The sequence below is a fragment of the Pyrus communis genome, chromosome 4, assembly GCF_963583255.1.
Source record: "Pyrus communis chromosome 4, drPyrComm1.1, whole genome shotgun sequence".
NCBI classification, from domain to species: domain Eukaryota; kingdom Viridiplantae; phylum Streptophyta; class Magnoliopsida; order Rosales; family Rosaceae; genus Pyrus; species Pyrus communis.
In genome coordinates, this window is record NC_084806.1 from 25,250,367 (window position 1) to 25,265,840 (window position 15,474).

Here is a 15,474-nt window from a genome sequence, read left to right on the forward strand (position 1 = left end):
ATGCGGTTATTTTTTGTAGGGCCTAGGAGGCCGAGGTTCATGAGGTGATGGAGGTGTTACAGTGTTATGCAGAGGCATCTGGATAGGTTATTAACAGAGAGAAAATTTCCATTTATTTTGGGGAAAAGTGTTTGCGGCAACAACAAAGGAAACTTGCCATATGTACTAATATTCAAGGGAACTGGAATCTGCTATTGGTAAATTTTGGTGGAGGGGAAATAAGGACAAAGGTGGTATGCATTGGGTTTCATGGCAGAAAATGAAGCGAAGTAAGAAGACAAGTGGGCTCGGGTTTAGGGATTTAGTGGCTTTTAACCTAGCTTACTTAGCAAAGATTGGGTGGCATCTTTTAGTTAATCCCGACACTTCATTGGGACACACGTTAAAGGCTAAATATTTTCCGGATCGACCATTTTTGGAGGCAACGGTTGGGAGGAGATCTTTTGGAAAGAGGATTACGATGGAGGGTGGGGGATGGTCTGCGTATTCGAACTAGACATGAACGTTGGCTTCCAAGACCTCATACCTTTAGATCACGGTGAGGGTGGCGGATTTGATTGAACCGGTGAGGGGGACTTGGAAGACTACTTTGGTGCGGACATATTTTGATGAGGAGGAAAGTACGATTATCTTGGGATTGCCTATTAGTCTTGCAGGGTGTAGCGATAGGTTGATTTGGCACTACTCGTCAAATGGTGTTTACACTGTTCGAACGGGGTACGGAGTGGCTATGGAAATGCAGGCTAATGGGGAGCTTGGGAGGATGGGGACCCTGGGGGGGGGGGGGGGGGGGTGTGGTCAAATGGATGATAGTGATGATTGTTGGAAGGATATTTGGAGATTACCTGTACCAAATAAGCTTAAATTCTTTGTGTGTGGCGCTGTTGCAATAATTCTTTAGCGGTGAGGGTGAATTTGATTCATCGGCAGATGCATGTGGATAGTGGCTGTTTGATGTGTGGGGAGGCGGAAGAGACGGAACACCATTTGTTCTTTGAGTGTGCTTTTAGTAGGGTGCTTTGGTACTGCTGTTCTTTGCAGCTGGATATGAGGGCTTTTGTTGGACGAGACTTCAGGAAATATTGGAGGGGTCTTTGCATACGTTTTCGTGACAATGATAGACAAGAGGATCTTTGCAGGAAACAAATATTGGAGTTTCGAGTTGCTCAAGGTGTTGAGGGGGAACGAAGCTGACGTGAGGGAGTTGGATCTGGCAGAGAACTTTACGAGTCAGCCGATCAGGTGGAGAAGGCCAATATTTGGTGTCCTTAAAATTAATTTTGATCGGGCTTGGTGTGGTAAGACTGGTAAAGGAGGCTATGGTTGGGTTTTGCGCGATTTTGCAGGGATGTTGATTGCAGCGGGAGGGGTGGGTGGGTTGCTGTTTAGCTCGGCAGCAATGGCAGAAGCTGCTGCCATACGTGCTGCAGTTCAAATATGTATTGAGATGGGTTGTCAAAATGTGGGGGTTGAATCCGACTCCCTGATGCTCATTCGAATGATCAATAAGGAATATGCAATTGATGCTACTTTGGAACGTTTTATTTATGATATTGGATTGCTGGTAACTCAGCTAAGAAGTGTGAGGTTTATGTTTGTGAAGCGGAATGGAAATGCCGCTGCTCATACTTTTGCCTCATATGTTGCCTCACATGGAGGTGCTTTCCGGTGGGATGTCTTGGGTCCAGAGTTTTTATTTAATATTTTAGTAGAAGATGTAAACATTTCTATTCGCATCTAATAAAGTCTACTTTTTGACAAAAAAAAAATAAAAAATACAAACGTTGTAGATACTTTAATCACTTTGGAGTTTGGTATTATTTTGATACATGCCTTGAAGAATTTTGTTGCAGATTTATGAATTTATGTCAGGCTTTAGTCCTAGCAAGTGGTGTAGTCTCCATCACCATTTAGTCTCGTTTTGTATTCAGTATACAACAATCATCAAAAAGGCTATCTTAATTATTACATACGAGTTATGATAACTTGCCATTACTAATTGGCTATTACTGCTTACTTATAATATTTACTCGTGGTTTGACATTTACTAACGTGATGTAATATCTATGAGATATATGTTGAATACTTGCAAATTATTATTTTATAACCTGTGGGGGTGGACAGTCACTGAAAAGTCTTTTTTAAATGGTGACATACTAGAAAAATGTGGGGGTACATCTCAGCATAAGGCATTAGAAAAGTTATATTCTGGGTACAAAACACATAAGAGGTAGTCTTGATTAATAACTTATGTGTGACATGCAAGTTGAAGAGTTGAGGCTAATTAAGTCGCCTAAACATGTTTGAAATTTTCTATTATTCATGGAAAATACCATTGTGTATCTCCCTTTACAGAAGAGGTCAAGTTTATCTAAGTCTATATGTATTGATAGCCTAGCTATATATGAATATAAATTTTTTTTATTTACCATATGTATAAGCACTTGATATAATTAATTTGTATCTTCTCTTTCTTATTTTCTAGTAATGGGGTTAAGAGAATAATACAAGTTACATTTTCAATTGATTAATTTGCATTTCCTCATTGGTCTTTATAGCTATATATTGTTTTCCACAATGTCAATACAATTTAATTAAGAAACAACATTGACATTTAAATTTGCAACTTTAAAATTGTGGGGTCTCTCCATCTCAATTTTTCTTGGAGGAATTAAGTTGAAGCTTTGTACCGTGTGATTATGAGTATTATAAATGAGCTATACATCTTTTAGATGTAATCACTAATGAGTTTGTTCGAGTAAATTTCAGGACATCATTCAAAATTGTTGGGGTTGGAGGAGAACCCGGTATACTGGATAAATTTTGACATACTTGAAAATGTGGGTGTATGCTAATTATCTATAAGTTTCTATAAAACATATGATTTAGATTTGATAGTGACCCTGGCAAACATGTCTGCCTTGAAATTTTGTTCATATGCATGGCATTAGATTTATCTTGAATGCGTTTGGAAATAGTTTTGTCCTCATCAATTTTGGTATGAAAATTAAGTGTGGCCACTATGATACTAACACTCAGCTGGTGAAATGTAAAGGATTTGGGCAAGTGTACCAAAAAGTTCCATCGACCATTGCAGAGGCATATACTGAATGTCAAATATTTTGAGGTATTGTTTATATTAATTAGAAATGAGTGGTAATTTTTATTAAACAGTTTATGGTAATGTTATACGTGCAAATGCCATATTATGTTGAGATGTCATGTTTGGGAGAGATATCTTAAATGGATATGCAAGTTCACTTTGGGTTGGAACATGAGTTGACACTCGTTGGAAAATATATTTATTTGAGGCTTAACAACCTTTTTGTTATATCCCATTTTATATGGAAGAGACCAATTTTGTTTGAGTTTATTATTGTGATATCCCTTTGTTGAAGAGGCCATTTTGTTTGGTTTGAGATATCTCACTATTTGCGGAAGAGACTAGTCGGTTCATTGTGTGTGATATCATAGCTATGAAAGTTTAAGCGGAATGGCTTATGCAATGTATTTGATATAATTATTTTGAGGTCAAAATTGGATCTTGTATATCCTCTGACAAATCCACTAAGCTAAATATTAATGATGATTATTCGAGGGGGATGAGACGTATGCCTTTAACATGGATCAAGAGTGATGGTAACCCAACCTATGTGAATGGAGATCCCATGAAGTAGGTTCATATGGGTAAGAACAAGTCACTTGTTGATTGGGCGTGCATTATTAATTTATATCAATAACTTTATTGAGCGTCTATCCCTATGGTGTAGATAGTGCAACTGTCAGTATTGATGTTACATAGTGTTTGTTTTCTGTTGGAACTTTAATAGGGTATTTCAAAACACAATTCTTCATTGGTCACACTTCAACACTATTCAATTTGTAGTTTCTAACACAACAAGCCTAGTAGGCTTCGCGCACTGGCCCAAAACCAAAGCCAGTCTCTTGACTAGGCTTCTCGCACCCAAGCCCAAACTCGAAGCCAGCTCGCAATTGGGTTTGCGCGCACCTATGGTTAGCTTCCGAGCTGGGCCCGTGTTCCCCTGCACTACAGGGCTTATCCCAAATCCCAGCACATGGCCTACAACCATGATTTGCGCTGGCCCACAGCAACCTGTGGCCCACTAAGCCCTTTTAAGGCCTTGCCCTACTCATGGCACCCAAGCCCACCGATATTAGGCTTTGGTTTTTCAAACCCAATGCTATTTTTGGCTTTCTCTATAATTTTAACTTAAATGTTATAATAATTATTGCTTCTACAATCGATCCTATATGGTCCAATCTATTGAATTAATTAAAGTGACCAGCAGTCTATTAATCTGACGATTAATCCAAAATTATTAGCTTGAAGCTCACTTTTGGCAATTAATGATTCAATAAATTATTTCGTTTCATTGAACCGTTGACTATCGTTTGTAGTCCAGAAGCACTCACACTTAGGTTCCTGATGCAAGCCACAAATCCACTACATTTTACTATATATTGTGTTATGTGTTCTTACAGGTACCCCTATATATAAACTAAATGTTCATAGCTAAATCAAACCTGTAGTTTTGAATTTAGTGCCCTTGAAACCCGTAGCTTTCATGCTTAAATTAAACCAATACATGTCTATAGAACCCGAATGTTCTACGATATATATATATATATATATATATATATATATATATGGTTTTCCATACGACTAGCCACGTTTTGTTGTACCCTCCGTTTTAGGGACATGTCGTACTTGAACAAGCTCGATTTCACAGCTCTAAAAGTCTCTGGAAGAAACTACCTGAAGTGGGTTCAAGACGTGAAGCTTCATCTTATTGCAAAGTGTCTTAAAGCTACTATCGAGGAACCTACCAATGATAAACTCGTCGACAAAGCTCAGAAAGCTACTGCTATGCTCTTCATCTGCAGGCATATCCATAATGCATTGCAAATCGAGTACCTCATAAAGGAGGATCCACGTACCCTCTGGTTCGCTCTGGCCAATTGCTTCGATCCCCAGAAAGACATTTACTTGCTTGAAGCAAGACACAACTGGCATCATTTATGTTTCAAAGACTTTATATCTGTGAATGAATACCACTTTGAAGTTTGTAGAATCCGATCACTGCTTAAGTTCTGTAACGAGGACTTAACTGAACATGATCTCCTAGAGAATACCTATTTGACCTTCAGTGCCACCAATATTGTCCCGCAGCAACAATATAGGGCACGAAAGTTCACCAAATTTTTTGATTTCATATATATTTTACTTCTCGCTGAAAAACAGAACCAGCTTTTGATGAAAAATCATCAAGCTCGATCCAATGGCTCGAACACTTCACCTAAAGTGCATGTGACCAATTCTAGTAGCCACAACCGACGGAAATCCCGTCATGGCTATGGAAATGGGCTGCAAGCCCCACCATGGGCCCAAGGTTAATAAAACAGAGGCCTACCCAAGGGAAGAAATTTGACCCAGAAGTGCCAACCCCTTGCCCATAAGGCCACAAACTTTAAGAACAAGGGAAAAGCTACCATTCATTCAGCTTCTGCTGAATTGGACGTGTGCTATCTTTGTGGATCAAAGGATCATTGGTCATGTGATTGCCAAGCTAGCCCTGAGGCTATTGCCAAGTATTATTCCTGTCATGAGACTAACTTTGTGCTTGTAGAACTTCCCGAATATACTACTACAACTCTAGAGGTTTCAAATTTTCAGGTGGGATTAGCTCCCATGGAAGAATAAAATTTTATGTTTCCAATCGAAACCCAACCCCCTAAATTGTAGGACTATGGTTTAATTTTTGAACAATTTTTCTAAGTCTTTGGAATTATTTATTTGGTTTTGGTTTGTTTTGAAATATGGATAATTATTTTTTGGATATTATTTCTCAAATTGATTAATTGAATAAATGGAATTATATTTATGCATGTGACCGATTCAATTAATTTATTTCTAGGTATGACTAGTGGATAAATTAGTTATCTGGCTGATAATGCCACCACACACACCATATTGCATGAGAAACACTATTTTACTAACTTCATACCTAAAAATGCACCTCTAACAATCCTCTCAGGCCCATCCAACCTAATAGAAGGATACAGAAATGTTTGCATTATGTTGTCCAATGGTACTAAATTAATCATTAAAGAGGCATTCTATTCTCCACATTTCGGAAGAACATTGCTGAGCTTTAGAGATATTCGAGATAATCAATATCATGTTGAAACAACTGAAGAGAATGGTTCTGAATTTCTTTGTATCACTTTTTACGAATATGACCAGAAAAGTATTCACGAGAAGCTGGAACGTCTCCCGAGTGGGTTGTATACAACAACTATTCGATTCGTAGAAACTTATCATGTGGCCGGCCCTATGGCTGAGTTCCAGAGCACTCTCCTACTTTGGCATGATCGAATGGGACACCCCGGACGAGATATAATGCACCGTATCTTCAAAGCATCACATGGGCATTACTTGAAATCTTATCTCGGCCATCCACTTTGCAAAGCATGCTCCTTGGGGAAGTTGAACATTCAACCCTCACTTACAAAGATTATTCACAACCCCTCTAAGTTTCTTCAGAGGATTCAAGGGGATATTTGTGGATCTATTTGACTAACATGCGGACCATTTAGATATTTCATGGTGTTGCTTAATGGATTGACGCGATGGTCACATGTCTGCTTATTGTCCACACGCAATGTTGCATTTGTGAAACTCCTAGCTCAAAATTATTAAGCTTAGGGCTTACCACCCTGATTATCCGATTAAGTCAATTCGACTGGATAATGCTGGAAAGTTTATGTCACGGACCTTTGACGATTATTGCATGTCTGTTGGGATTGAATTTGAACATCTTGTACCCCATGTTCATATCCAAAATGGTCTAGCAGAAGCTTTCATAGATCGCCTTCAAACGATAGCTCAGACTTTGGTTATGCGAACCAATTTGTCAGTATCTACCTGGGGCTATGTAATATTGCACACAGCTATGTTGGTCTGCTTGAGGCCCACTGCTACCCAACCTCATTCACAGTTATAGTTTGTTACTAGATACGAGCTTGACATCTCGCATTTACGTTTGGTTAGGTGCACAATTATCTACCAATAATACCAAAATGGGTCCTCAAAGAAAAATGGGAATCTATTTCAGTTATGCCATCAATTATTCGCTACTTATAGCCCTTGATAGGAGATCTCTTTACCGCATGTTTTGCAGATTGTCACTTTGATGAGAGAGTCTTCCCATCGTTGGGAGGAGATAAAATCACTAACGTTCCTGTAGAATGCTGCGAATTGTCGTGGATTACTCCCACTGTGTCTCATTTAGATCTCTGCACCCCTTAGTTTGAAACTAAAGTGCGATGTATTCTAAATTTTCAGAGCATCACTCAAAGCATGCCAGATGTTTTTATTGACCTAGCAAAGGTGACAAGATCACATATACCTGCTGTAAATGCACCTGTAAGGATGGACGTATTTAACGTACACTGTAAGACTGCCTTGGAAGGCCAGACCATCCCCAAAAGCGGGGCGGCCACGCCTCCCACGCTGCTTGGTACATTGGTGGCTAGCCAATCACCTGCTTTCACCCTAAAGCATGGTAGACCCCTTGGTTCAAAGGATTCACAACCCCAGAAGAAGAAAACAACACAAACTAATGACCCTAGTCTGAATCCAACCATTGCTTACTCATGTGTTCCAACGCATGAGGTTATTCTAGATTATGGTGATGTCTTAGATGAGACATACTGGCCTCTTGAGAAACATGAAATTTCGGTCCTTTACGCAGTATTGGATGAGGTTTGGAATCATAATAAGATGATTGTCGATGATGCATTCGCATATACCATTGTTTCCGACATCACGCTTAGCGATGACATTGAACCATGCTTCGTTGATGAAGTCGATGTAGAACTGATTGGTCAAACTGGAAACAAGCAATCCAAGTCAAACTCGAAGGTGTTTGGGCTTGTAGCTCATACTCCACCACATGTGAAGCCTATGGGCTATAAGTGGGTTTTCATGAAGAAGCGTAACTAGAATAATGAAATAGTGAGATACAATGCACGTCTTGTAACGCAAGGCTTCTCTCAACGCCTTGGGATGGATTATGAGGGGACGTATTCCCCTGTAATGGACGTCATAACGTTTTGCTACCTTATCAGTTTAGTAGTTTCTGAAAAACTGAATATGCAGCTTATGGACGTGGTAACTGCATATCTCTATATGGATCTAGATACATAAATGTACATGAAAGTTCCAGAAGGACTTCCATTAATTGGTTCAAATTGTTCTAGACCATGGAACACTTTCTCAATTAGATTGAGGAGGTCACTCTACAGATTGAAACAATCTGGGTGGATGTGGTATAATCGTTTGAGTGAATATTTGACAAGTCAAGGTTATGTCAACAATGAACAATGTCCATGTGTGTTCGTAAAGAAGTCACATTCAGGATTTGCAATCTTCGTAGTTTTTGTCGACGACATGAACCTCATCGGAACTCCTGCAAAGCTTGAGGAAATTGCCGCTCACTTGAAATCGGAATTTGAGATGAAAGATTTTGGGAAAACTTGATATTGTCTCGGCCTGGAGATCGAGCATTATTCAGATTGTTCAGATGGAATCATAGTACATCGATCGAACTACACCCAAAAGGTGTTACGACATTTTAATAAGGATAAAGCAAAGCCTTCGAGTACTCCTGTGGTCGCTCAGACTCTAGATGCTAAACGAGATCCCTTCCATCCAAAGGAGGATGAGGAAGAGATTTTGGAGCCTAAAGTTCCATACCTAAGTGCAATTGGTGCTTTATTGTACTAGGCTCAATGCATTAGACCCGACATCTCCTTCGCTGTTAATCTTTTGGCTAGACACAACAATGCGTCTACATGCAAACACTAGAATGGTGTTAAAGATATCTTTCGCTACCTTAGATTTGGGCTTGTTCTACACCCACGAATCCTCAAGAGGAGCCTCCTCCCCCCTCGGTCCTCGAGTTGATTCTCGCCTTGTTGGTTACGCAGATGTTAGTTATCTGTTTGCTCCATATAAGGTATGTTCTCAAACGAGCTATGTCTTTACCATTGGAGACACCGTTACATCTTGGAAGTCTACTAAGCAAACGCTAGTTGCGACTTTTTCAAACCATGCTGAGATTCTTGCCCTGCATGAAGCATCGCATGAGTGCTTTTGGTTGAGTGCAGTCATAGAACATATTTGAAGCATTAGTGGTCTTACTTATGTCGTTGACCTTCCTACAACGATCTTTGAAGACAATGCAGCATGTATCGAGCAATTAAAGAATGGATACATAAAGGGAGACAACACCAGCTCATAGCACTGAAGTTCTTTCATTCTCACCAGCAACAACATCATTAGAACATTGAAATCAAACAAATCCGTTCCCCAGACAACTTGGCCGATCTCTTCACCTAGTCATTGGCCAAGTCTACCTTTCAGAAGCTCATCCAAGGAATCGATATGCGTAAATTATAGGAGTTGAATTGCTTGTAGTTCTCTTATTTAGAAGTTATGTCTAACTTAGTGGGAGTATCTAGAAGCATACTCACTTGATCTTAATGTACTCTTTAACCTACGATTAGGAGCATTTTTCCCACTAGGTTTTTTGCTACCAAACAAGGTTTTAACGAGGCACTCATCCTGGGATGATCATACTCCATTGAGTTCACTACTTTCATCTTGTTTGACATTTGTTTTTAAACATTATGCACACTTCTCACTTTTCTCCTTAGTTTATGGGTTTTCTCCCACCTTAAGTTGTACACAGCGAAGTTTTGTGAGTTTTACTACCAGTGCATACTTTCTTTTAAATTTGAGACTTATATTCACCCGTTGTGCCGACCACTTCATCACTGTTCTACCTTATTTGCTGAAGATCTGATGCAATGTTTTGTTTGAGTATTCACAAACTCAAGGGGGAGTGTTGCAATTCTATTGGATTAGGAATGTGATTGTGTAAATCCTAGTGTATCTTGGAGTATCTTTGTATATTCTCTTTAGTAGTTAGATTCCTATTAGAGTTGTAATCCTATTAGGGTAAGGATTTAACCTTCCCTGCTACTATAAATAAAGGCACAATGGGGTGATTCAACACATATCTCAGAATTACATCTCTCTTTTCTCTCTCTGTTGCCGCCGGCCTCCCTCCCTCTCTGTCCTAAATACAGTTCAATCAAATAAGCCTACAACAAAAACTATATTTTAGTTCTACGAGTAAATAATATTTTGTGCGAAAAAAATATATAAACGAGATAATGGACAAATATTTTGAATGAAAAACCAAGATTATCTCCTAAAAAACGGTCAACTAAAACACTTTGAAAGTAATATATAAAATTTTAATTTTGAAATTACAATAATGTGGCCTAATGTGCCTAAACACCTATATGTTTGATATAAAAAACTTTAAATTTTGGGGGTTTAAATCTGATTAAGTGAATAGAGAAACAGCTTCTGACAAGATTTTTATTGACCAAATTTTCGAATGCGATAGGGTTTGAACTTTAAAAAGCGGGCAGCAAACCTACGTTCCAACTCAAGGGGGGAAGCATGCTATTAACAGACAACATAAGAACTAATGAGATAAAGGAACATCAGTTTAACCTATATATTACAAGAAAGATAGAGAGAGATACGTAGGTTTAGTATACTCTAATGTTATAACATCATTAAATAAAAGTTGGTATGGTCCAACCCCAACATATATACTAATGATATCATCAATTCTTCCGGAGTGGGATTTGGTTCGGATTTGTTCGTCCCAATTATTTTATATTAACCCTGGCCCCTTTATTAACATAAACAAGCAATAAGATAAGATTTAATCCTAATGGAAGAGAAGAGACTAAGAAATGCAATAATAATATCGAAAGACTGAATAAAGTGGGATGTATCGCTTTGGGAGGGATATCCAATTGTCCTTGACGTGTACGTTGGGTGGTGGAGGGTGACGAAGGAAGGGCAAGAGGTGCGACCCCTCCAAACATTGCCGATTGGGAGTAATTTTCTATTCCATACTGTCAGATGTTGTTATTATTTTTATTGAAATGTTGTAAATACATGGATGTATTTTTTTTATTTATTAATTAATATGATTTATGTTTGTAACATATCAATTTTGTTCTCCATTCATAATGAATGGTGCGTAAGAATTTGTTTTCATTAATCTATGAGTTAGATATGTCAAATAATATTGTCTGCTCATATTATAACACGTCAACTAATAAAACCATACGATAGTTCTACAAAACAATTTCTTGTTAAGTGAGACCCCATTAAGAATGTCCCCAATTACGAGTATTCATCCACTGTTGTATGCTAAAATTTCTTAGATTCGACAAAGGATAAAGGTAGTGTTTATGTGCTGGTGTATATAGGTTGCTGTTGCACGCCATTGGCTTCTTCTAGCACTAATCCAATGCCTAGTTGCAAACAAAAAGACTTGCCACTAGCAGGGAAAACATAATATAGTGGGAAAATAATGTAGTACTACTGATCATTTTCTTGTTGGGTCCCAGACTCCACCCTCTCCTTTGTCTATTAATTAATTTAGTTGTTTATACTTGTCCACCAAACCAGTTGAGTCACACTGATGATATTCACCATATATGTATATGTATATTATGTGCATGAGCAATTAAGTAGGATATAACTCAAAAGGCATGCAACTCAAAGTTTGGATAAAAAAAACTCAGCAAACATCTTACATATATATACTACATATTTATCGAGAAGGAAATCAAGTTTTTTATGGTATCTTGGTTTCTTATGATATAATGGAAGAATTATTTATGGCGACTTCGTCATATATGATTTATTTGCACACATATTTATCGAGAAGGAAATGACCAGGTTGCATATACTTTACCTTCATTTGCGGCATAAAACTATGCTTATAAATGGTGGTCTATAGTTCCGGCATTTGTAGGCTCTGCCCATGCTCGTGATATTTCATTTTTCCCATATTATCGTTGCCGTTGATTTTTATCTTTTTTGCAGGTTTTGACTTCATCCTTCACTTGTATCTTTTAGAGGAGAGTATGTGTCTTGCACGCGACCATTACTAAACAGCTAATCTCACTGAATCTTTCTCCATTTCATTAAAAAAAATGCTAAATTACATACTTGTGTCATCTTTTTATATATGCATCTTTTTATATATAAACATTATTGAAGTGAACCCAAAAGAATATACAAATGACACGGAAATAAGAAAAAGAATTGTCATTTTCTAAATCTTTAACTTAAAAGTATAGGGGCTGCGGAAAACTGAACAAAGCCAGAAAAAAAATAAAAAAAAATAAGACAGAAAAAAGAAGTGGGGCAAGTGCCAATTGCGTGTGAGCAAACACTGGAATCAACTTAAAGCAGTAACACTACATGCATCGGCCAAAAACCGTTTCCCTGTTTATCACAATTATTAGCCATTAGAAAAGCAGTTCTTTTTCAGAACTACTGCTTTTGTGCATGCCCCCATTGCTAAAGCTCTTCCTTTTCTTGCTACTAATACTCCAACCCTCTATGTATTTATCGACGGTCTATGATGTCTTGCTGTGGTCCTACCATGCACTTATTAAAATATCAACTTCCATGATTTCTGAAGAATTCAATTCTAGAAAAATATTGGTTGGTTAGGCTGTACATCGAAATGATTTTATTTAGTGCAATTTATGTCCCAATTGTGTGATTATGTATTGTTTGGAGTATCGAGATTGTGTTTGTATCCAAAAGAATTATAGTGATGTTTGGAGTTATGGGTTGGATATTTAGAATGGAGGACATATTTTGAAAGAATTTTGAACAATATTTTAAGAAAATTACGAAGATACTTTGAACTCATGACGCAATAAGTTAAAAAGGAATACTTATTACCAACAAAATCTGCCGCTTGCTTAGTATGCAAATATATTTTTCGTTTAACTATCCTGTTAAGGATTTCTTTATATGGCTTAGTTTAACTATAAAATTAACAAACTAATAGAGGATATATATATATATATATATATATATATGTACATATATATATATATATATGTACGTATGTATGTATGTATGAAGACAAGTTGAGGAAGTTAGATATTGGATGAATTATATGTTGTTGTACTTAATCTGTAGGGTCCTCCTTATTCCCAGCTCATTACAACTGAAAAAAACATTCCTAAAACATATGATCGCATGCATCATCTTGTCAACAAAGTTGAATGATCAGTTATGACAAAGCCAATGATGGAATGAAAGCGTTTTCTTATATGATATTATCCTAGCTATTCTATACCAATATAATGTTCCATCTACTGTATTCTTCAATGCGTTACACACTCACAACAATATACACCCTCCCTTCCCATCAACCAAGTTACAAAACGCCTGCAAACTTTACTGTACAAATGTAACTCCTGATCCTTTTGTCCATTTCTCAGGCGAAAGATACAAGGACTAATACCAAAAAAGACTAATGTCAATCGTATATGTGAATTCTCAACACTGTTCATTTGTATTAATAATTGATAGTCATCCAGGCTCACACCACGATTGTGATCGGCAAAACTACTCTATACATAAAGTGTATTGGTTATGATTAATCAGCGTGACGTACCATAATTGTACGGTAGGATAACATGTATGTTAATTTGTTCCATATCCGTTAACACACAGCGCACAGATATCAAAATAGATAACTTTTCATTTGTTTTATTTTCGTTTTCTTTGTTGCCAAACGTTCCATGATTACATTCTCTACTGAAAACTTATCTAAATACCAAATCTAACCCTGAGTGCGTTTTTAGTGTGCTCATGGATGGGTGAAGTATTCCAACAAGGAACAAAGAGGGACCCAGTTTTGCCCCACCCTTTCCTCATGCAAAATGACGACATTAATCTCGAAACAAAAACAAAATAAAAATGCTTAACTCCCACAGATTAGACCACCCTAGCTCTGTCTATATATAACACCCACCCCCATCTCTACTTCTCAACCCACAACACCCTCAAATATCTCTTATCGGTTCTATCTTTTGCTTGATTTGCTTCTCTTGCAAACATTTTGTTAGCTGAAAAAATAACGTCATCAAAAGTTCAAAACACGCACATTTGATTCAATTAAAATGGCAGGGAGAGAGCCTTTTAACGTGACAGCCAGAGCACCGGAGATGACGACGGCACAGAGGTCGCCGTGGCATTCCCCGGTGCCCTACTTGTTCGGTGGGCTGGCAGCCATGTTGGGTTTAATTGCGTTTGCGCTTCTGATCTTAGCATGCTCCTACTGGAGGCTCTCCGGCTACCTCGAAAACCACGAAAACGGATCAGAGCGGGACCTGGAAGCCGGAGAAGGCGACGAGTCCGCCCAGAAAGTACCGCCGGTATTCGAAGAGAAAATCTTGGTGATCATGGCCGGAGACGCTAAGCCAACTTTCTTGGCCACACCCATGTCGAGTAGGTCTTCATCTTTTGGCGACAATACTAACAACACTTGTAGCTGTAGCCAAAAGACTGAAACGTGGGTGGACGTGAGTAAGACGACTGCTGACAACAAGCAAGGAAATAGTGATGGAAGTGATCCGCATCAGGTACAAGTTACTGATGAAAACAGGGAGAGTGCCCAGGAGGCCTCAGATTACTCGGATCAGAGAGTAAGTAATTAAGTAATTAACTTAATTACTTGTGACTTTTGTAATTAATTAAATTTCTGGATGGGGTTGATTTGGTTGAGACTGAAGGTGTGGGTTTTTTTTTTTGTCTTTCCTTTTTCACGGGAGATGTAAATTAAATTGAGATGAAAATGGAAGAATTCCCTATTCTCCTTACAGTTTTGCCTTCTGCTATTTATGCCCTTAATTTGTTAGCCTCCACTCCAAATTTAATATTTTATTTCTTAATTAAATAACTCACACATAAAACTAATGCAACACCACAAATTAAAGAGTGGGAATGACATTACTTTTTCATTGTATTTTTTTGTTTAAAATTGTTATTATAAGGTTTCGGTGTTGGTTAATTATATATTAGTTGTACATACATTTTGAGGGTGATTTTGACAAACCCAGAAACCATTTATATATGAGGAAAAGAAGAAGATGGAGATGGATGCGTCTGGAACTTTGTATTGGGTGCAGAGAAGAAGGTGAATCAAGGGCTACGTGGTGGGCTGAAACGGTGGAGAAGGGCACGTGTAGGTAGGTCTCTTTAAGGAGAGATTTTGATGTCTTGGAAACACAGAGTAGTAAGCTATACATTATTATATAAGCGGAGAAAGTTTTTCTTTTCATGTGTCGCTCTACATGTGCGAATAGTTTTAGGATTTAGGATAATTTATTCTCTTTAAGTATTATTAATATATACACATTACAGTGTTGGTGAGTGGAATTCAGTGCAATGCGCATTAGTTCAGCTTCTTTGTGTTTGTGTTTGAAGGTACCACTACCAAAATATTGAATAGTAGGGACGGAAAATCAGAGGTGGAACAAGTT

At 37.9% G+C, this 15,474-nt stretch overlaps 2 protein-coding genes across 2 annotated transcripts; both read left to right on the forward strand.

Annotated features, from left to right (window-relative positions):
• The first annotated feature begins 1,114 nt into the window (after positions 1-1,114).
• Positions 1,115-1,741, forward strand: LOC137732876 (uncharacterized). The gene has a single exon (XM_068472133.1). It carries the CDS (start codon positions 1,115-1,117, stop codon positions 1,739-1,741), a length of 627 nt encoding a protein of 208 aa, XP_068328234.1.
• A 12,259-nt stretch (positions 1,742-14,000) lies between these two features.
• On the forward strand, positions 14,001-15,132 carry LOC137733029 (protein GLUTAMINE DUMPER 3-like). The gene is made up of 2 exons (XM_068472254.1): positions 14,001-14,637; positions 15,052-15,132. The coding sequence occupies exons 1-2, from the start codon at positions 14,113-14,115 to the stop codon at positions 15,130-15,132; spliced, it is 606 nt and encodes a 201-aa protein (XP_068328355.1). The 5' UTR covers positions 14,001-14,112.
• Positions 15,133-15,474: the final 342 nt, after the last annotated feature.

Bases quoted from the DNA above. Each gene is read 5' to 3' on its own strand.
- LOC137732876 (XM_068472133.1), top strand. From the start codon at position 1,115: ATGATAGACAAGAGGATCTTTGCAGGAAACAAATATTGGAGTTTCGAG.
- LOC137733029 (XM_068472254.1), top strand. From the start codon at position 14,113: ATGGCAGGGAGAGAGCCTTTTAACGTGACAGCCAGAGCACCGGAGATG. The intron at 14,638-15,051 runs GTAAGTAATTAA...TGACAAACCCAG, and splicing joins CAGATTACTCGGATCAGAGA to AAACCATTTATATATGAGGA.